This window comes from Chiloscyllium punctatum, chromosome 6 (assembly GCF_047496795.1).
Source record: "Chiloscyllium punctatum isolate Juve2018m chromosome 6, sChiPun1.3, whole genome shotgun sequence".
NCBI classification, from domain to species: Eukaryota; Metazoa; Chordata; class Chondrichthyes; order Orectolobiformes; family Hemiscylliidae; genus Chiloscyllium; species Chiloscyllium punctatum.
This window is the reverse complement of record NC_092744.1, coordinates 18,868,782-18,891,469: the sequence shown is the minus strand read 5'-3', so window position 1 is coordinate 18,891,469 and position 22,688 is coordinate 18,868,782. Positions and strand designations below refer to the sequence as shown.

The 22,688-nt window shown below is 43.7% G+C and overlaps 1 protein-coding gene across 2 annotated transcripts in view; it reads left to right on the top strand.

Annotated features, from left to right (window-relative positions):
• Window positions 1–4,579: 4,579 nt before the first annotated feature.
• Window positions 4,580–22,688, top strand: part of dhx36 (DEAH (Asp-Glu-Ala-His) box polypeptide 36) — an 89,243-nt gene continuing 71,134 nt past the window's right edge. For both annotated transcript variants that reach the window (XM_072572089.1, XM_072572088.1), the window contains exons 1-4: window positions 4,580–4,878; window positions 12,908–13,035; window positions 17,255–17,417; window positions 18,870–18,908. In XM_072572089.1, coding sequence (XP_072428190.1) covers window positions 4,672–4,878; window positions 12,908–13,035; window positions 17,255–17,417; window positions 18,870–18,908 — 537 coding nt within the window. In that variant the 5' untranslated portion in view covers window positions 4,580–4,671. The remainder of the gene's footprint in view (window positions 4,879–12,907; window positions 13,036–17,254; window positions 17,418–18,869; window positions 18,909–22,688) is intronic.

The following is a 22,688-nucleotide window of genomic DNA, read 5'->3' as shown; positions in this document are numbered from 1 at the left end:
GTGCTCATCTTCCACCCTACAAACCTTCGCATAAACCAAATCGTCCGCTGACATTTCTGCCACCTCCAAAAAGACCCCACCACCAGGGCTATATTTCCCTCCCCACTCCTTTACACCTTCCGCAAAGACTGTTCCCTCCGTGACGACCGGGTCAGGTCCACGCCCCCCTACGACCCACCCTCCCATTCTGGCACTTTCCCCTGCCACCGCAGGAACTGTAAAATCTGTGCCCACACCTCCTCCCTCACCTCTATCCAAGGCCCTAAAGGAGCCTTCCATATCCATCAAAGTTTTACCTGCACATCCACTAATATCATGTATTATAACTGTTGCTCCCGATGTGGTCTCCTCTACATTGGGGAGACTAGGCACCTCCTAGCAGAACGCTTTAGGGAACATCTCCGAGACACCCGCACCAATCAACCAAACTGCCCCGTGGCCCAACATTTCAACTCCCCTCACACTCTGCCGAGGACATGGAGGTCCTGGGCCTTCTTCACCGCTGCTCCCTCACCACCAGACGCCTGGAGGAAGAACACCTCGTCTTCCACTTCGGAACACTTCAACCCCAGGGCATCAATGTGGACTTCAACAGCTTCCTCATTTCCCCTTCCCCCACCTCATCCTAGTTTCAAACTTCCAGCTCAGCACTGTCCCCTTGACTTGTCCAGACTTGTCCGACCTGCCTAGCTCCTTTTCCACCTATCCTCTCCACCCTCCCCTCCCTGACCTAACACCTTCATCTCCTCCCCCACTCACCCATTGTACTCTATGCTACTCTCTCCCCACCCCCACCCTCCTCTAGCTTATCTCTCTACGCGTCAGGCTCACTGCCTTTATTCCTGATGAAGGGCTTTTGCCTGAAACGTCGATTTCGCTGCTCGTTGGATGCTGCCTGAATTGCTGTGCTCTTCCAGCACCACTCATCCAAAACTTGGTTTCCAGCATCTGCCGTTATTGTTTTTACCTTATTGTTTGTGGGGAATGGTCTTGAGATCGTTATTCTGTGTCGGGGGGGTGGGGTATTGTAGTATATTGGGTTACTGTTGGGAATGGTCTTGAGATCATTATTCTGGGGGAGGGAGTATTGTAGTGGGTTACTGTTTGGGGGAATGATCTTGAGATCATTATTCTGGGGAGGGGGTATTGTAGTGGGTTACTGTTTGGGGGAATGGTCTTGAGATCATTTTTCTGGGGAGGGAGTATTGTAGTGGGTTACTGTTTGGGGATTGGTCTTGAGATCATTATTCTGGGGAGGGGGTATTGTAGTGTAGTGGGTTACTGTTGGGGGGAATGGTCTTGAGATCATTATTCTGGGGAGCGGAGTATTGTAGTGTATTGGGTTACTGTTAGAAATGGCCTTGCGATCATTATTCTGGGAAGGGAGTATTGTAGTGGGTTACTGTTTGGGGGAATGGTCTTGAGATCATTATTCTGGGGGAGGGGGTATTGTAGTGGGTTACTGTTTGTGGGGAATGGTCTTGAGATCATTACTTTGGGGAGGGGGTAGTGTAATGTATTGGGTTCCTGTTGGAAATGGACTTGAGATCATTATTCTGGGGGAGGGAATATTGTAGTGGGTTACTGTTTGTGGGGAATGGTCTTGAGATCATTATTCTGGAGACGGAGTATTGTAGTAGGTTACTGTTGGGTAGAATGGTCTTGAGATCATTTTTCTGGGGAGGGTGTATTGTAGTGGGTTACTGTTGGTAGGAATGGTCGTGAGAACATTATTCTAGGGAAGGAGTATTGTAGTGGGTTATTGTTTGTGCGGAATGGTCTTGAGATCATTATTCTGGGGGAGGGGATATTGTAGTGTATTGGGTTACAGTTGGGAATGGTCTTGAGATCATTATTCTGGGGAGGGGGTATTGTAGTGGGTTACAGTTGGGGGGAATGGTCTTGAGATCATTATTCTGGGTAGGGGTATTGTAGTGGGTTACTGTTTGGGGCAATGGTCTTGAGATCATTATTCTGGGGAGAGGGTATTGTAGTATAGTCAGTTACTGTTAGGGGGAATGGTCTTGAGATCATTATTCTGGGGGAGGGGGTATTGTAGTGTATTGGATTACTGTTGGAAATGGTCTTGAGATCATTATTGTGGAGGGGGAGTATTGTCGTGGGTTACTGTTGGGGGGAATGGTCTTGAAGTCATTTTTCTGGGGAGGGAGTATTGTAGTAGGTTATTGTTGCGGGGAACGGTCTTGAGGTCATTATTCTTGGTGGGGTATTGTAGTGGGTTACTGTTTGTGGGGAATGGTCGTGAGATCATTATTCTGGGGAGGGAGTATTGTAGTGGGTTACTGTTTGGGGGAATGGTCTTGAGGTCATTATTCTGGGGAGGGGGTATTGTAGTGTATTGGGTTACATTTGGGAATGGTCTTGAGATCATTATTCTGGGGGAGGGGGTATTGTAGTGGTTTACTGTTTGTGGAGAATGGTCTTGAGATCAATATTAGATTAGATTACTTACAGTGTGGAAACAGGCCCTTCGGCCCACCAAGTCCACACCGACCCGCCGAAGCGCAACCCACCCATACCCGTACATGTACCCCTATTTTTATTACCTAACACTATGGGCAATTTAGCATAGCCAATTCACTTGACCTGCACATCTTTTAGACTGTGGGAGGAAACCGGAGCACCCGGAGGAAACCCACGCAGACATGGGGAGAATGTGCAAACTCCACACAGTCAGTCGCCTGAGTCGGGAATTGAACCCAGGTCTCTGGCGCTGTGAGGCAGCAGTGTTAACCACTGTGCCACCATGCCACCCACAATATTCTGGGGAGGGAGTATTGTAGTGGGTTACTGTTGGGGGGAATGGTCTTGAGATCATTATTCTGGGGAGGGAGTATTGTAGTGGGTTACTGTTTGGGGGAATGGTCTTGAGATCATTATTCTGGGGGGAGGTATTTAAGTGCATTGGGTCACTGTTGGGAATGGTCTTGAGATCATTATTCTGGGGGGGTATTGTAGGGTAGTGGGTTACTGTTGGGGGGAATGGTCTTGAGATCATTATTCTGGGAAGGGGGTATTGTAGTGTATTGGGTTACAGTTGGGAATGGTCTTGAGATCATTATTCTGGGGGAAGGGATATTGTAGTGTATTGGGTTACAGTTGGGAATGGTCTTGAGATCACTATTCTGGGGAGGGAGTATTGTAGTGGGTTACTTTTTGGGGGAATGGTCTTAAGATCATTATTCTGGGGGGAGGTATTTAAGTGCATTTGGTCACTGTTGGGAATGGTCTTGAGATCATTATTCTGGGGGGGTATTGTAGTGTAGTCAGTTACTGTTGGGGGGAATGGTCTTGAGATCATTATTCTGGGAAGGGGGTATTGTGGTGTAGTCAGTTACTGTTGGGGGGAATGGTCTTGAAATCATTATTGTGGGGGAGGGAGTACTGTAGTCAGTTTCTGTTGGAAATGGTCTTGAGATCATTATTCTAGGGAGGGAGTATTGTCTTGGGTTACTGTTTGGGGGAATGATCTTGAGATAATTATTCTGGGGGAAGGGGTATTGTAGTGTATTCAGTTACAGTTGGGAATGGTCTTGAGATCATTATTCTGGGGGAAGGGGTATTGTAGTGTATTGGGTTACAGTTGGGAATGGTCTTGAGATCAGTATTCTGGGGAGGGAGTATTGTAGTGGGTTACTGTTTGGGGGAATGATCTTGAGATCATTATTCTGGGGAGGGGGTATTGTAGTGGGTTACTGTTTGGGGGAATGGTCTTGAGGTCATTATTCTGGGGAGGAGGTTTGTAATGTAGTCGGTTACTGTTTGGGGGAATGGTCTTGAGATCATTATTCTGGGGAGGGGGTATTGTAGTGTATTGGGTTACTTTGGGAATGGTCTTGAGATCATTATTCTGGGGGAGGGGGTATTGTAGTGGGTTACTGTTTGTCGAGAATGGTCTTGATATCAATATTCTGGGGAGGGAGTATTGTAGTGGGTTACTGTTGGGGGGAATGGTCTTGAGATCATTATTCTGGGGAGGGAGTATTGTAGTGGGTTACTGTTAGGGGGAATGGTCTTAAGATCATTATTCTGGGGAGGGAGTATTGTAGTGGGTTACTGTTTGGGGGAATGGTCTTGAGATCATTATTCTGGGGGGAGGTATTTAAGTGTATTGGGTCATTGTTGGGAATGGTCTTGAGATCATTAGTCTGGGGAGGGAGTATTGTAGTGGGTTATTGTTTCTGGGGAATGGTCTTGAGATCATTATTCTGGGGTGGGGATTGTAGGGTAGTGGGTTACTGTTGGGGGAAATGGTCTTGAGATCATTATTCTGAGGGAGGGGGTATTGCTGTGGGTTACTGTTTGTGGGGAATGGTCTTGAGATCATTATTCTGGGGGGAGGTATTGTAGTGTATTGGGTCACTGTTGGGAATGGCCTTGAGATCATTATTCTGGGGGAGGGGGTATTGCTGTGGGTTACTGTTTGTGGGGAATGGTCTTGAGAGTATTATTCTGGGGGCGGGTTGGGTTAAAGTTGATTCTGCATCATGATGACGTCATAGACGTCAACCAGAACCATCTGTGACATCACTATCCGGCGACTGACGCTTGTGACGCCATCAAGGTGCGCCGGCCGCTTTCTCCTCCGGTTCCCGGTGGCGGCGGTTACTTGGCTCCAGCCTCTGGGCGCGTTTCGTTGTTGGTAAAATCATGAGTTCGCGTTACTGGAGGAGTGGAGGAGGAGGAGGAGGAGGAGGAGGATCAGGAGGATCAGGAGGATCGTCTTCGGCGGGATGGGAACAGTCTGGCGGTGGCAGAGGCCGGGGCCGGCATCCTGCGCACCTGAAAGGCAAAGACATCGGCCTGTGGTACGCCAAGCGGCAGGGCCAGAAGAGCAAGGAGCAGGAGCGGAGCGAGGTGAGAGTCCGCCCCGTTACTTAACCCCTCCCCGTTACCTAACCCTAACCCCTCTCCCGCCCCCACATCCGCCCCCTCCCCCCTCCCGCACCCCACCCGCACCCCACCTCCTCCCCCTTCCCCGCCCCCTTCCCCGCCCCCTTCCCCTCCCCCGCCCCCGCCCCCTCCCCCTCCCCCTCCCCCTCCTCCTCCGCCCCCGCCCCCGCCCCCTCCTCCACCTCCGCCCCCGCCCCCTTCCCCTCCTGCACCCCCACCCCCACCCCCACCCCCTCCTGCACCCCCACCCCCACCCCCTCCTGCACCCCCACCCCCTCCTGCACCCCCACCCCCCTCCCCCTCCTGCATCCCACCCCCTGCATCCCCACCCCCTCCTGCACCCCCCACCCCCCTCCCCCTCCTGCATCCCACCTCCTCCCGCACCCCACCTCCTCCCCCTTCCCCGCCCCCTTCCCCTCCTCCGCCCCCGCCCCCGCCCCCTTCCCCTCCTGCACCCCCACCCCCCACCCCCTCCTGCACCCCCACCCCCTCCCCCCCCCTGCATCCCACCCCCTGCACCCCCACCCCCCTCCCCCCCCCTGCATCCCACCCCCTGCATCCCCTCCCCCTCCTGCATCTCCTCCCCCTCCTGCATCCCCTCCAACACCCCCACCCCCTCCCTCGACTCCAACTCCCCCTCCACCCTACACCCTCAGCCCCATCCAAATCCCTCTGCTCACCCACCCCACAGATATCCCAACCCAATCTAGTCCCACCTACCAGCACCCAGCCCATATCCTTCCAAACCCTTCCTATTCATATACCCATCCAAATGCCTCTTAAATGTTGCAATTGTACCAGCCTCCACCACTTCTTCTGGCTGTTCATTCCATACACGTACCACCCTCTGCGTGAAGAGGTTGCCCCGTAGGCCTCTTTTATTCCCTCTGTCTTCTACCTTTTGAGCTAGTTCTCCCTGTATTCCAAGAGATTTAACCTTGATAATCAGTCTCCCATGGGGAACCTTGTCGAACGCCTTACTGAAGTCCATATGGATCACATCTATTGCTCTGCCCTCATCAATCTTCTTTGTTGCTTCTTCAAGTGAGCCATGATTTCTCACGCACAAAGCCAGATTGACTATCCCGAATCAGTCCTTGCCTTTCCAAATACATGTACATCCTGTTCCTCCGGATTCCCTCCAACAACTTGCCCACCACCGAGGTCAGGCTCACCGGTCTGTAGTTCCCTGGTTTGTCTTTACCGCCCTTCTTAAACAGTGGCACCACGTTTGCCAACCTCTCGTCTTCCGGCACCTCACCTGCAACTATCGATGATACAAATATCTCAGCAAGAGGCCCAGCAATCTAGTATTTAGCCTCTTGATTCCCCTTTGTCATTCATTATATTGTGACTGAATCTCTATTTGCCTTTCTATGCTCCATAAGCCTTAATAACTTTGTCTAACAATATTTACTACAGACCTAAAAGGAGCAATTGTTCCCTAGATCCGCAGCCTTTTGTGGCTGTGTGTTCCAATTTGGCGTCAAGATTAAAGTGGTGCTGGAAAAACACAGCAGGTCAGGCATCATCCGAAGAGCAGGAAAATCAACGTTATGGGCAGGAGCCCTTCATCAGGAACAAATTTCCTGTTCCTCAGATGCTGCCTGACCTGCTGTGCTTTTCCAGCACCATTCGAATCTTGACTGATCTCTAGCATCTGCAGTTCTCACTTTCGCCGAATTGACTTTAACCTTAGTGTGAATCCTCTTGCAAGGATGCCTGCCTTGAAGAAGTTCTCCTTTTCCTCTCTACAAGAATCTGAGAGTCTCTCTCTCACTGCAACCCCCAGTTCATCTCCTCTGCCCTTTCCCGGTGAAGGGCTTTTGCTCGAAATGTCGATTTTCCTGCTTCTCGGATGCTGCCTGACCTGTTGTGCTTTTCCGGCACGGCTCTAATCTTGACTCTGATCTGCAGCATCTCTAGTCCTCACTTTTGCCCTGTTCCAATTTGGCATCAGAGTGCCCTTGCGAAACTGGAGTACATGGGAATGAGGGGGAAAACTCTGGCTGCAGTCATACCTGACCCATTGGAAGATGTTTGTGGTTGTTGGCAGTTATTTGAGGGCATCTATATTAGAGTTCCTTAAGGTAATATCCTAGGCCTGACCATTTTCAGCTGCTTCATCAGTAACCTCTCCATTATAAGGTTGTTCACCTAGGATTGCATGTTGTTCAGCACTATTTGTGACTCCTTAGATACTGAAGCATTCCTTGGACAAATTACCATGACTTGGACACTATTCAGGCTTGGCTGAAAAGCAACAAGTAAGAGTATGGAGTGAGCTGCCAGAGGAAGTGGTGGAGTCTGGTACACTTGGAACATTTAAAAGGCATCTAGAAAGGTATATGAATGAGAAGGGTTTGGAGTGATATGGGCCAAGTGCTGGCAAATGGAACTGGATTACTTTAGGATATCTGGTCGTATTGGACAGAAGGGTCTGTTTCGATACTGTACATCTCTATAACTTGGTTGGTTTGAAGTGAGTCCATTTCAATGCAGGAGCATCTGGAATAAGGTGGGTGAACTTGCAGTGTGGGTTGGACCCTGGGATTTCGAAGTTGTGGCCATTTCAGAGAAATAGAGCAGGGGCAGAAATAGTTATTGCAGGTTCCGGGATTTTGATGTTTCAGCAAGCACAGAGAAAATGGTAAAAGATGGGGTGGAGGGGCATTGTTGTCAAGGGCAGTGTTACTACTGCAGAAAGGACATTTGAGGGCTCGTCTACTGAGGTAGTATGGGCTGAAGTTCAAAACAGGAAAGGAAAGATTACGCTGTTAGGAGTTTTCTATTGGCCTCCAAATAGTTTGAGATGTAGAGGATAGGAAAGCAAAGATGATCTTCGATCGGAGTGGGAGTGACGGGTTGGTTGTTATGGGGAGCTTTAACTTTTCAAATATTGACTGGGAATACTATAGTTTAAAAACATCAGATGGATCAGTTTTTGTCCAATGTGTGCAGGAGCGTTTCCTGACATAGTATGCAGACAGACCAACAAGGGGCGAGGCCCACATTAGATTTGGTACTGGGAAATGAAACCGGCCAGGTGTTAGATTTGGAGGTAGGTGAGCACTTTGGTGATAGAGTCATAGAGATGTACAACACGGAAACAGACCCTTCGGTCCAACCCGTCCATACTGACCAGATATCCCAACCCAATCTAGTCCCACCTGCCAGCACCCAGGCCATATCCCTCCAAACCCTTCCTATTCATATACCCATCCAGATGCCTCTTAAAGGTTGCAATTGTACCAGCCTCCACCACTTCCTCTGGCAGCTCATTCCATACTCGCACCACCGTCTGCGGGAAAAGGTTGCCCCTTAGGTCTCTTTGATATCTTTCACCTCTCACCCTAAACCTATGCCCTCTAGTTCTGGACTCCCTGACCCCAGGGAAAAGTCTTTGCCTATTTACCCTATCCATGCCCCTCATAATTTTGTAAGCCTCTGTAAGGTCACCCCTTAGCCACCGCTCCAGGGAAAACAACCCCAGACTGTTCAGCCTCTTCCTATATCTCAAGTCCTCCAACCCTGGCAACATCCTTGTAAATCTTTTCTGAACCCTTTCAAGATTCACAGCATCTTTTCGATAGGAAGGAGACCAGAATTGCACGCAGTATTCCAACAGTGGCCTGACCAATGTCCTGTACAACCAAAACATGACCTCCCAACTCCTGTACTCAATACTCTGACCAATAAAGGAAAGTATACCAAAGGCCGCCTTCACTATCCTATCTACCGGCAACTCCACTTTCAAGGAGCTATGAACCTGCACTCCAAGGTCTCTTTGTTCAGGATACAATTTGGTTATGTTTACTTTAATGATGGAAAGGGATTAGCATATACCGCAGGGCACGATTATAGCTGGTGGAAGGGATTAGGCAGAATTTAGGATGCATAGAATGGGGAAGGAAACTGCATGGGATGGGCACAATTGAATTGTGGAGCTTATGCAGGGAACAGCTGCTGCAGATCCTTGATAAGTATGTACCGGTCAAGCACAGGAGCCATGGTTTACTAAGGAAGTTGAATCTCTTGTGAAGAGGAAGAAGAAGGCTTATGTTAGGATGAGATGTGATGGTTCAGCTAGGGTGCATGAGAGTGACAAGTTAGTCAGGAAAGACCTAAAGAGAGAGCTAAGAAGAGCCAGGAGGGGACGTGAAAAGTTGTTGGTGCTAGGATCAAGGAAAACCCTAAGGCTTTCTGTAGGTATATTAGGAATGACCAGAGTAAGGTTAGGGGGCAATCAAGGGTAGTAGTGGGAAGGTGTGCGTGGAGTCAAAGAAGATGGGGAAATGCTAAATGAATACTTTTTGTCAGTATTCACGCGAGAAAAAGACAATGTTGTTGAGGAGAGTACTGAGATAAGGCTACTAGACTAGATGGGGTTGAAGTTCACAAGGAGGAGGTGTTAGCAATTCTAGAAAGTGGGCTGGATGGGATTTATCCTAGGATTCTCTGGGAAACCAGGGAGGAGATTGCTCAGCCTTTGGCTTTGATCTTTGTCATCATGTCTACAGGAATAGTATCAGAAGACTGGAGGACTGCAAATGTTGTTCCCTTGTTCAAGAAAGAGAATAGAGGCAAACCTGGTAATTATAGACCAGGGGGCTTTCCTTCGGTTGTGGGCAAAAGATTATGAGAGATAGGATTTATAATCCTCTTGAAAGGAATAAGTTGATTAGGGATAGTCAACATGGTTTTGTGATGGGTAGGACATGCCTCACAAACCTTATTGAGTTCTTTGAGAAAGTGACCAAACAGGTGGATGAGGGTAAAGCAGTCGATGTGGTGCATATGATTTCAGCAAGGTGTTTGATGAGGTTCCCCAAGGTAGGCTATTTCACAATATGAGGCGTGAAATTGAGGGTGATTTATGGTTTGGATCAGAGAGGGTGGTGGTTGATGGGAAATGTTTATCCTGGAGTCCAGTTACTAGTGGTGTACTGCAAGGATCTGTTTTGGGTCCACTGCTGTTTGTCATTTTTATTAATGGCCTGGATGAGGGATGGGTTAGTAAATTTGCAGATGACATAAGGTCAGTAAAGTTGTGGATAGTGCCCAAAGATGTTGTACATTACAGAGGGACGTAGATAAGATGCCAAATTGGGCTGAGAGATGGCAAATGGAGTTTAGTGGGCGGAAGAGTGTGAGGTGATTTACTTTGGAAGGAGTAACAGGAAGGCAGAATACTCTTAAGAGTGGAGATGAGCAGAGGGATCCCAGTGTCTAAGGACATAGATCCTTGAAAGTTGCCACCCAGGTTGGTCGGGCTGTTAAGAAGGCATACGGTGTGTTGGCTTTTATTGGTAGAGGAATTGAGTTTCAGAACCATGAGGTCATGCAGCTGGACAAAACTCTGGTGCGGCTGCCCTTGGAGTATTGAGTACAGTTTGGGTCACTCCGTTATAGGAAGAATGTGGAAGCTTTGGAAAGGCTTCAGAGGAGATTTACTCGGATGTTGCCTGGTATGGAGGGAAGATCTTACGAGGAAAGGCTGAGGGACTTGAGGCTGTTTTCGTTAGAGAGAAGTAGGTTGAGGGGTGACTTAATTGAGACATATAAGACAATCAGAAGGTGAGATAGGGTGGATGGTGAGAGCCTTTTTCCTTGGATGTGATGGCTAGCATGGGGGGTTATAGCTTTAAATTGAGGGGTGATCGATATAGGACAGATGGCAGAGGTAGTTTCTTTATTCAATAGTAGTGGAGTGGCACGCACTGCCTGAAATAGTAGTTGACTCGCCAACTTTAAAGGCATTTAAATGGAACGATAGGCGTATGGACGAGAATGGAATAGAGTCGGTTAGATGGGCTTCAGATTGATTTCATAGGTTGGTGCAACATTGAGGACCGAAGGACCTGTACTGCACTGTAATGTTCTATGTTCCTGACTCTACATAAATGTATTGGCCATATGAGCACGTCAGAAGCTAGGAATATTGCAGAGAGTAATTCTCCCCAAGCTTGTTCACCATTTACAGCCTAAAGTCAAGAGTGTGATGGAGTACTTCCCACTTGCTTGGATGAGTACAGCTTTGACAACACTTAAGAAACTTTAAATTATCCAGAACAAAGCAATCTGTCTGATTAGCATCACATCGGCAAGCATTCAATCATTTCACCAATGCTTAGTAGGAGCAGTGTGTACTGGTTACATGATGAACTGTGGAAATTGACCAAAGCCAATTGTACTGCACCTTCTAACCCCATAACCACTTCCATCTAGAAGGATAAGGATAGCAGATACATGGGAACACGACTTGCAAATTACTGTCCAAGTCACTCGCTATCCTGACTTGGAAATGTATCGCTGTTTATTGCAGTGTTGCTGTGTCAAAATTATGGAATTTCTTCCCCAATGGCATTATTGTGTACCTACAGCACTTCAGTGGTTCAAGAACCAGCTCACTATCTTTTGCTCAAGGATAACCATGCATAATAAATATTGGCCTGTCCAACAGCGTCCAGGTTCCTGAGAGAATTTCAAAAAACAATTGTGAAATCTTTAATGTGAGGGAGTGTTTCCTAATTTTTCTTCTGAAAGGCCTCACTGTAATTTTCTCTCGTTTTTTCCTGATTTTTCTCCGCCATTTCAGTAGTTACCTCAGCAAATTAAAACAAAAAAGTTGCCATAGTCTCAATATTTCATCCTCACTAACTGGAGCCCCTAGGGGTGTGTACTCAGCTCCCTACTGTACTCCCTGTATACCCATGACTGCATCGCTAAATACTAGACTAATGCCATTTACAAGTTCACTGATGACACCACCATAGTCGATTGAATCTCAGATGGCGATGACACAGACTACAAATGGGAGGTGGAAGACCTGGAAAAATGGTGCACTGAAAACAACCTAGCTCTCAATGCTGGCAAAACCAAGAAACTCATTATTGACTTTTGGCGGGATGTTACTTATGCCCTCCCTACACGTTAACAACACAGAGGTGGAGCGAGTGAGAGTGTCAAGCTCCTGGGAGTGGTCATCTACAACAAGCTTTCTTGGACTCTTCATGTGGATGCACTGATTACAAAGGCCCACCAACACCTCTTCTTCCTCAGGCAGCTGAGGAAATTTGTTATGACGGTGAATACCCTTGCCAACTTTTTTTAGATGCGCCATCGAGAACATTCTGTATGGATGGCGGCTGTATCATTCAAGATCAGAGATGGGTCACAGAGAGTGGTGTACTCAGCCTGGACAATCACATAGGCCAACCTCCCATCTATAGAGTCCATCTACTAGGCCCACTGTCAAGGAAAGGCCGCCAGCATTCTCAAAGGTCCATCCCACCCTGGCAATGTTTTTCTACAACCTCTACCATCGGGGAGAAGGTACAGAAGCCTGAGCACGGAACAGTTTCTACCCTATTGTTGTTAGAATACTGAATGGACTTGCAAACTCTTAACATTCGCCTGTACCTGTGTTTTTTTGTTTTTTGCTGCTACTTACCTATTACTTACTTATCTTTGCTATTTAACTGTGTGATCTGCCTGTATTACTCGCAAGACGAAGCTTTTCACTGTGTCGCGGTACTCGTGACAATAAATTCAATTCAATTCAATTCAGAGCCTGTTTTAAGTCATTAGAAAGAGACAATGGCGATAAGTTTAATCTGAGGGTCACCACACCTCAGGTGAGGGGTGAAGATGAAAAGGCAGGGCCTAATATTAATATCAACATTGATCTCATGCTGTTCAGCCAATTGAGCTAACTGACTCCTGAACAAGTGTTCTACTTATGATTACTACAGTTAGTAGATTGATCGTTTAATTGTGCTCTCAAATAAAAGAATACTGCTGGAATTCTGAAAGCTAGAAGGTGCTGCAGAAAAATAGCCAGCTGGCATCTCTGGAGAGTGAAACACAGTTAACATTTCCTAAACTTGGCAATCTTAACAATTTTAATTATTCTTTGCATATTCAAGATGCTACAGTTTAATTGTGGTAACATGTTTACCAATATTGTTCTGCCCTTTCTGCCTTATTGTAGAGGGCAGTTGTGCAGATGGATGAAGCAAGAGAGGAGCACATCACCCGACTGCTGAATTCTGTCCAGACACGGGGTGATTACAAAGACCAGCGTGCCTCAGTGTCAGCTGACTCTAGCAAGAACTGGAGGTAAGTAGATCAGCTTTTATTTTAGAAGTGTTTCTCTAAAATATAGCCATTTCGCATTCAATCCTCTATTGGGGTACACATTAGTGTAGTGGTTTGTTGAAAAAAAAGTCTTCCTTGTCAGTAAGCTACAGGAAGCTCATGCTGAGACTAGTTCACGGCAATATAGCAGTCACACTTGAAAGTTATGTACCCTTTTCCCATGTTAATTCCTGGGTTGGTGTGGTATTCCATACACCAACCTGGAGGGAACATTGTGGGCAAAGCCCTCCAGCCACTACTAAAATGAGCAATAAGAATAAATCGGATGGGTTTCCTGGTATCGATCCATATACCCAATATGACAAAAGTACAATCTGCACAGACAACTTTACAATGTCGTTCTCACTAACATCTGGGAACTCATGTCAAATTTGGGAGATCTGTACCACTGATTTCTCAAGCAACAACCTGACAAAGTAATATTCACCAAATCAGCAACACCAAAGAGTAATGACTATAGGCTGGTGAGCCTAACATCTGTCATAGATATATTGTTAGAATCCATTAAGGAGACTAACACGATGCATAGAAAATCATAAGGTCAGGCACAGTTACCATGACTTTGTGAAAGGGAATAGGTGCTTAACAAATTGATTTGAGTTTTTAGAGGGAGTAACATGGTAGGTGACAGAGGTGTACTTGAATTTCCAAAAGGCATTTGATAAGGTTCCAAATCAGAGGTTTCTGTGTATTTAAGTGTGTAGGAGTAACATGTGAACGTAGATGGGGGGGATTGGCTAACAAATAGAGATTAATGGAGATTTTTCTGGTTTGCGTTGTAACAGGGATCAGTTTGGGGCTTCAACTATTTCCAATCTATGCACCACTGTGAAACAATAGAGAGAATACTGGTTGAGACTAGAGCCAGGTCAATTATGTTCTAATGATGCAATTTACCCGATGGCTGAATCGCCTCCTTAATCCTACTCCTAAATTCTGTGTTCCTATATCTCACAGCTACAGTCCCAACTATCTCTACTATTCCAATCCCTGGTTCAGTCCTGCACCATTGGCAACACACTGCAGTACAATAGAGAGGAAGTGATTCTGGGAGTTGGACATTAATTCCAAGTCTCGTGGTAAAGTCACACTGGGGCAAAGAAATCTGTTGGTCATCACCTCCTGCCTTCCCTGCTGAATACCACTAAGTGAATGAGCATAACCAAAGAACAGAACTCTCTTGGGGAGGTCTACAAAATCTTGCTTTCAGAGTAAGGTTAGTCTCAACTTTGCTGCATTGCCCCACAAAAGATCGATTCATAACACATCCAGCAGTAGGCATCATTGTCTCAATAATTTGTAATTTTATGGTTTAGGATTTTCTTCATTCTACTGTCACCATTTTAAAAAAAAGGTAACACTTAACCCTAATTCAGTGAGGCATGCAGGAGAACATGCTCGGAGCAATATTTAGCATACCTAAAAATGAGGTGTTTGATTGATGCAGCTACAAGATAGGACTCCAACATACTAATTTGTGGAAGCAGCATGCTGCAGACAAAGCTAAACTAAAAGATTTTGTGTGATCAAAGGTCTACTTGAGTATTGATGAAGCATGTGCCCAAGTCGCCGTTGATTTTTGGCTAAAAGCGCCTTCGTCTGTCACAATTCATTGTTCATGAAAATAATACACACACAAGCAAACTTGGTAAAATCCCTGTGCCACATCAAAGGCAGTGTGACGTTTTCCAGTGGCGTGATCCTTCCTTCCCCAATCCCTGATCAGCATTGAAATCACAGACCCAGCCAGTGTCAGTGCTTCCATTTTAGTGGTTTGATGAGGCTCTCTCAAGTGGGAGCATGTCAGAGAGTAAATTCAGGTTTAATGTGACAGTTGGATTTTGGTGGGTGCACTTTGTTCATAGGACATTTTGTTTGCCTGCTGTTCGATGAGTGTAGTAAAAACAGATCTCAAACTGAGTACCGTGCTCCATGAAAGACTAGAGGCCTAATGGCCAGTTGAAAATTCATCAGACTGGATAAAGGAATCTTTTCAGCTGTGGTTTTTGAATGTTCATAAACACATGTATTTGAGGGCACTGATCAAGTTTTTCCATAAATCGCATTACCTTTTATTTAGAAGTAAATCCCTCAAAAACGTTACCTGGGTAAAAGTTGATACTAACTTTTTGCTTAAAAAATGGATCACCAAACCTCTTTTGGTGCATACATAAGTCCTGTTCACAAAAAGGACGATATTCAGTTCAGTTTTCATTGGCTCACATTTTGCTTTTAATCATTAACAAAGTGATGAAAAGTTCCATTGTTGTCAAGTGGCACTGAGTCGTCAATAATCTGCTCACTGTGCTCTGTTTGGGTAGGCAAGAACCATATCTCAACACCATATCTCAATACAATTTTGGTCTAAACGTAAACAAGGTGTTCCGATCAACATTGAACAGAAACTTTGTATCACCCTTTACATTAATTGTGCCAGCAGTGCAAGTCAGAAGATGGGAATTCTGCAACGAGTATTGCACCACCTGACTCCATAAACCTTGACTCCCATTAGATGGCACAATCGTAGTTAAGGGAATACTCTTAATAGTGAGTAGCACTCCAACAGCAGCCCAGAAGCTAAACATCTGTGTATGACAAAGCAGTCTGCTTCAGGAATAATCCATCTGTCACCTGAAACATTGTCTCTCAGTACCGTCAGCATACAGTGGTTGCAGTGTGTACTATTTGCAAGATGCACTACAGCAACTCACTAAGCATTCTTCAGAAGCACCTTCCAAACGTAATCTTACAACCATGAAGATCAAGAGCAACAGGCACATGAGGTTAACACGACTTCCTTCGGTGCTGGGTTAAAATCTTGGAATTCCTGCCTTACAACATAATGGGAGTATTCTTCAGATCAACCACTCTTGTTCAAGAGCTCTACTTTCATAAACACAACTTGTGGGCACTAAATGATGACCTTACCAGTGAGGCCCACATTTGTGAATGATTCGTATTTCTAAAAATTGTAGGAACTTCCAGAACACCTTACTAAGGTGTTTGTCCCCATATCTGGTCTAGTTAAAAGGCTTTTAAATTTACTGTGAGGTTGTTCTTGGTCCACTTTTTATTTGTCTACTTTAAATGTTTGCCCTCCTTTCCTGCTTACCATTTCCAGATGGATGCAAATGCCACTCTAATTTCGTTGGAAGTATATTTTATGCAGTGCGGTGATAAGTTACTTCCTTTGTTTTGTCTTAACCTGACATGTTGAAGCTGGGTAAATATGAACTTCTGTTCTATTAATCTTGGCCTGAACACTCAGGGATGATATGGGATTCACCGCAGACCTGGCTGATAAGGGTGTGTGCATTATGCCCTCCTGGGATGCAAGGCTGAATTTATTTTAGCATCTGATGCATTTTGCCAGTGAATCCTCAAGGGGAAGGTGACAGATGTTTGTGAAGGAATCTGTACTGAGGGGCGATCTGTTTTTGGGCAGTTGAGCAAGAGTGAGCATTGTTGATTTAGTTTTGGTGAAATCTGATGGGTTTTGTGGGGGTTGGGGAAAGCAAGTGCTGAAAGTATGGAATTAAACAGCAAATGTTTAAAATACATATTGAAGTGGTTAACACAGATGGAGTGTCTGTCTGTAATGTTAACGTACCTATTCAGGTACTCACTTATTTACATTTCCAAATAAGTCTGTCCAATGTAACTTATTAATGACAGTTTTTCCTCTGCGGGTCTCTGCACATATTCCAGGCTGGCACTTTGGTTCAAAATAATTTGAGAACTGCATTATTTGATTTGCTACCTTTTGGCTGAAAGGTTGGCAAGGGTACCCTGGACCTGTTTGCCTGTTCAGGCAGGTGCAAACGTTCCCATGGCGGAATTCAAAAAGGAGGGAGTTCTGACTTTTAATTAAGATATATCCTTCAACCAACATCAATAAAACACATCATCTGGTTACTTATGTCCACAATGTTTGTGGGACCTTGCTTTTTTCACATTGACTTGCTTTTCCCTATATTACAACAATTCAAAAAATATGATGTGTTGTGTAATGTTTTGCAATATCCTGAGGTTATGGAAAGCACGATAAAAATGTTCTTTATTTATCCGCCACCATCACTGAAGCAGATTAGCTGGTTTTCTAACTCATTACTTTCTCTAGCAAACTTTTGATAGGTTTCTGAATATAATTTCTCCCCTCGCCCCTTCCCACAACCCACAGGAGTGCATGTCCCTCTACATCAACCATCAAGGAAATTAAACCAGAGACCAGTGCTGATCTAGAGTACCTCTTTGAAACCATTACTCAGGATGTGTTTTTGGATGAAGAACTGCGGGAAGACCTTATGAAGAAGAAATCGAGCTTGAGATACCTGGATATGAAGGTAATAACGTTAGTGTTTTGATCAGTTAAGATGATGGCATGTCACAAAAAATAAATGGTGGGGAACATAATCAATCCATGGTCTAACCAGTGAAGCCCAACCCTTAATAGTTTGTCATCCTGTATTTCTTTCCTCTCCAAAAAAGTGTCAGTGATTTGTAACCCATTCCATATTACCAGTGTGATATGACGTGTAGAGTTGCTAGCTGCTCAGAAGGAAATTTTATATACTGGCTGGTGCAGTTGGTTAAATGCACTCTACTTTCACCTTGGGATTTAAATTCATCCAGATTCACAAACGAAAATCATCTTTGGTCTGTTTGTAAGTGGTCCATGTGAATTGAGCTCGCAACGGTTCCTTTGTGGTCATCTATGTCACACAGCTGTACATAATTCAAAAGCTTCTTTCAGAGCACATAGAATTCTTGCAGGAAATAGAAAGGAGATTAAAACATCTTACTGAGACAATTGAAAGGCAATCTTCAGAGGAATGTCATTCAACTAGAGTTGGAATCACACATAATAAGAGGTCCTTTGGCCCATTGTGCCTATGCTAGTTCTTTGAAAGAAGTATTCAATTAGTCCCATATCATCATCTGCTATTTCTGAAGACCCTGCCGATGACTTCATGGTCAGTTCATGTAACGTACCAGGTGACCACTCAATCCATTATTTTGTGTTTGTAGTAACATTTGATAGAATCTAGTGTTATTTTAACTAGACAACCAGATGGTCAGAATGATGAGCAATCTTCAGTAAGATTTTTTTAATGGTTAAATTTTAATATCTTTGAAAAGCTCTTGTGTAGAGGTACCAATTGGATCTGAATATATCTTAGTAAAAGCTTCAAGAACCTGCAAGCACCATCAAGCTGAAATTTCCCACAGAAAATGGTGGCAGTATTGTGCCATTCCGTCAACTTCTGTGAAGAGGAAAAATCTGACAATAATACGAGCTGAAGAGTCTAAAACTGGACTGTTTAATTTCTCTTTGCAACTGAAACATCAGTAACAGCTCTCGCTTACAAAGTTCCTTCAATATAGCCATAAAAAAGTCCCAATGTGCTTCACAGCAATGATGAAACAAAAATAGGCTTTGGTACTAAACCACCTAGGGTAAAACATGTACCGTTTAGGGAGGGAATTCCGCAGTTAAAGGCAGAAACAACAGTGGTGAAGGAAATCTGTGACTGACTAATGAATTGCTTTTTTTTATTTCCAATAGATTTATTTCTGGGTTTAGTTTTGCTTTTCCTGGTGCTGGCCACAGTCTGAATCCAATCAGCCAAAATAAAACATTGGATTGACATTGTAAAAACTAGACATATAGAATTTATTTCACAACTGTGGAGCACTTTAGTCAGAATCTAACTTCCTTGCTTTAGATGTTTATATATGATGGCAGTAACATTGTAACTTCTTAATCTATATTATTTCTATTTTATTTTCTCCAGAGATTTCGGGAGAAACTCCCTTCTTACGGTATGAAGAAAGTAAGTGATTTATCTTTGTATTAATTATCTTAAGTGGGCAGTTTGCTGTTGTATTTTAGAAAGTATACAAATCAAAGAAAGCCATGAAGTTTGCTGGAGCACCATATCTGACTTTCCCAGGGAACTCCCTCAATCTGATGGTAACACTGAGGTAATTTGGCTCCATAGTGTTTATTTTTATATACCTCATAGAATTTCACAGTATGGAAGGAAGCTGTTTGGCCCATCGTGTCGGTATGGTTGGCCTCATTCTCAATTGCCCTCTGAATTCGTCAATTTCAAATATATATCCTGCACTTTATTTTTTTTTAAATGCCTCTGTAGAATCTACCTTCGTCACTCTCCCAGGCAGTGTATTTGAAATCCTACGACACTGAATTACCATATATACTCGAGTGATAGTCCAAGTTTTTGACTAGTTTTTAAGTTAAATTTATTACTTGGATACTATCTTTGAGGTGCTGAAACTCATGCCTGTCAAAATTCATACCGTAACATTAGCAGCAGCCCAATATATCTGTAAATGAATACAGAAAAAAAAAATGCATTATGGTAATTCTGAACACCTGGAGCAGAACACAACAGCCAAGAACTTGAAGACCGGGACTGGAGGGAAACAACTGGCAAGCTGGAGCGTAATGTGATCGCTGGCACACTGACTCATAAACATTGATCTGTTATCTGTGAAGAACTAGGGCTGGATTTTACAGGAGATATATGAAAAGTTCCAGATTATTTGGCCAAAAAAAAAAGAGGATCGACTTTTACAAGAGATTGACTACTACTCTAGTATATATGGTAAAAGGTTTCTTCTTATCTCTTTCCTAGCTGTCTTGCTGACAGTATTGACATTGTGACCTCTAGTTACTGAAGTACCAACTCGTGGAAACATAAATCCTTCTGTACCCTGTGAAAATTATTCATAATTTTGGACACCTCAATAGAGTTGCCTCTTAATCTTCTCTGCTTCAATGAGAATAAATCCATTTTTTCTGAAATTTGCATGAATCTAAAATCATTCATTCATGCTATTATTCTAGTAAACTCCATTGCCTTTGCCTTTGCTTCAGGGCTTTGACATCTTTCCTTAAATAATTTGTTTTATAGTATATATTGATGTCCCCATAGTTGCAGTCATAGTAAAGGTTATTAATCTAACAACAGTAACTTTGCTAATGATGAGCAATTGAATTGGATTTTTTAATATTTACAGACAGCCATCTTTTTTTAAGAGGTAATCTTGCACAGACAGCTGGGGAGATGATCATATGGAAATTCATAAGGAAGTTGGGGCAAAGTAAATGGAAGAGATGCTAGTTTTAGAAAACAGGTAGGAGTATGCCAAAATAATCAAGGAGAAGTTTTGCAATCCAAGCCCTAATATAAATCAATTGACATCCGCTGTAGTAAAACTGGATATAGTAAAGCCAATTGCTGCAAGTTAAATGGCAGATTTATTGCAGTTGTAAAATGTTGGAGGAATCTTCAGAAAGCAGGACATTTGAAAAGGAAATTGATGTTAATATTGGCAGTAATACAAAGAACATATTTTGTTTGAAGTTACTAAGAAGGGAGAAATAGTTCAGGGTAGTCATGAAAATTCTTTTTGTAAATATTGGCAAGGAAAATCAGCTTTTTGGACGGTCTGGGTTTTTATCACAAAAAGAGGAGATATTTCGTTTTGCTTTGAATCAAGGAAATAAGCCATTTAAAAATTGAGATACACTTGAACAAGCTGGTAATGGATACTGGCTGATGACAGTTTTGGTGTTCCAGAGCGTTCACAGAATGTTTTGCAGGTATACACAGAGCTTTCAAACCAGTCTCGTGATGAAATATTATTGGATATTGTGTAACCAATTCCAGTAGAAGCATTTGACTTCATTCTGGGAAATGACCAGGCAATTTCTAGGAAATTGGTGTCAACAAGGATGACGGAAGGACCAGCAGAGATATTTTTTAAAAAAGCTGCAATGTTACGAGAGCTACACGCGGATTGTTTCGGACTCTGGTGTGGCTAGATCTCAGGCCCGTAGATTTTCTTTCTTTCATTCTATGAAGCAGGGAGATGTTTTGGAAATTTATTTATTAGATACATTTTTCAGAAATTTAACTGAAAAGGATGAAGGTAAAGCCAATGAGTGTGATGTATTTAGCCCATCTTCTATAATGCCACAAACTGATTCAGCATTGATAGAGTTGTACTAGAAATTGAATCAGAATCCATATCAGTGTGTTCTTTCTTGAAAAGCAAAATGTTAATGAGGAAACAAAGACTACTTCAAACACCAGCAGATGAGGAATGAACAGTGATTCATCAAGTAGTAGTTGCATCTTAGTATTGTATTTTACATGCATGGCTCATGAAATTCCAAAGGTTGGACACTTGGGTATTAGGAAAACACAGGCTAAAATATTGAAACCTGATTATTGGAGAAAATGAGGACTGCAGATGCTGGAGATCAGAGCTGAAAATGTGTTGTTGGAAAAGCGCAGCAGGTCAGGCAGCATCCAAGGAGCAGGAGAATCGACGTTTCGGGCATAAGCCCTGACCTGCTGCGCTTTTCCAGCAACACATTTTTCAAACCTGATTATTGGCCAAGATTGCATGAAAATGTGGTAAGTTTACGAATAAAGCCGTTTGTATCTTTTGCTTATCATTCACAGTTCCAAGATGCATTGAAAATGTGATATAAAATTTTAATCATGATTAGAACTTACTGTCAGGAATTCTTTTGTTATTGTTCTCCATTGTGGATGTTCCTAATGAGTCCAAGGATTTAGTCCTTTGAACTACTATTTGGGCAGGAAGTGAAAAGACTCACCTTTTAAGTTAAAGAAACATTCTTCAACCAGAGACTCCGAAATTATGCTTCTAGTCTATATTGCGAATTTGGCCAATGGATGTGATTTGGCTAAAAAGCATCTGAAATGAGCATAACAGTGAAACCTAGAGCAGATAAAAATGCTAAAGTTTGAAATTTTTGCAGCTGCAGCTAAGGTACCGAAGGGGCTGTGTTACCTGAAGGACACAGGAGCAGGAGTATTTCGTTTGGGTAATCGAATTCTGAGTAACACAGTCAGCCACGTGTCGGGACCTTGCAATCTTTTTTCGAAAATTTGAAGTTCAATTAATTGAATACCAGATAATCAAAGTTCCTGTGTGTTTGTGTTTCTATCTTTCTCTGGGGAATCATTAAAAGCAAGGTTCACAAGGTCTTAACAAATCAAAAAGAAATTGAGAGATGTGAAATATGTGGTGAGTACTGAAGGAGAGAAATCAGTGCTTGTAATATTAATTTGTTAAGTATATACGATGACAGATGGCGTGCTTCTGGTTTATCTTTCAAAGACGCTCTTGCAGTTAAACTTAAGAGGGCTATTATAGAATTTTAAATCAGTTTCTTTGAATAGGCCAGAAAAAATGGTTTTGCTCATTGTGATACTAATGTGGAGGATGCATTAACTGTGAGACATCTTTATAGACTCAATCGAGAGGGCTTAGCTCAAGTGAGGGGATTAAGTGCATGATGGACAATATTATTGAACCAGATCAAGGTAGCTGAACATAAACAATCATGATGGAGCCAAATCAGGGTGGGTCACAAAGGTTGTGAAGCTTCTCGCAATGTCAACAAGATAATAAAAGTGGGCTTGTATTCTATTACGAAATTGGAAAATGCTTTGAACAAATTAGTCATGTATGAATATCACAAAAGCAAAAGGATACTAGCAAATTCCATTAACGAATATAGCCAAAAAAAATCAGCTTTTGTAGCA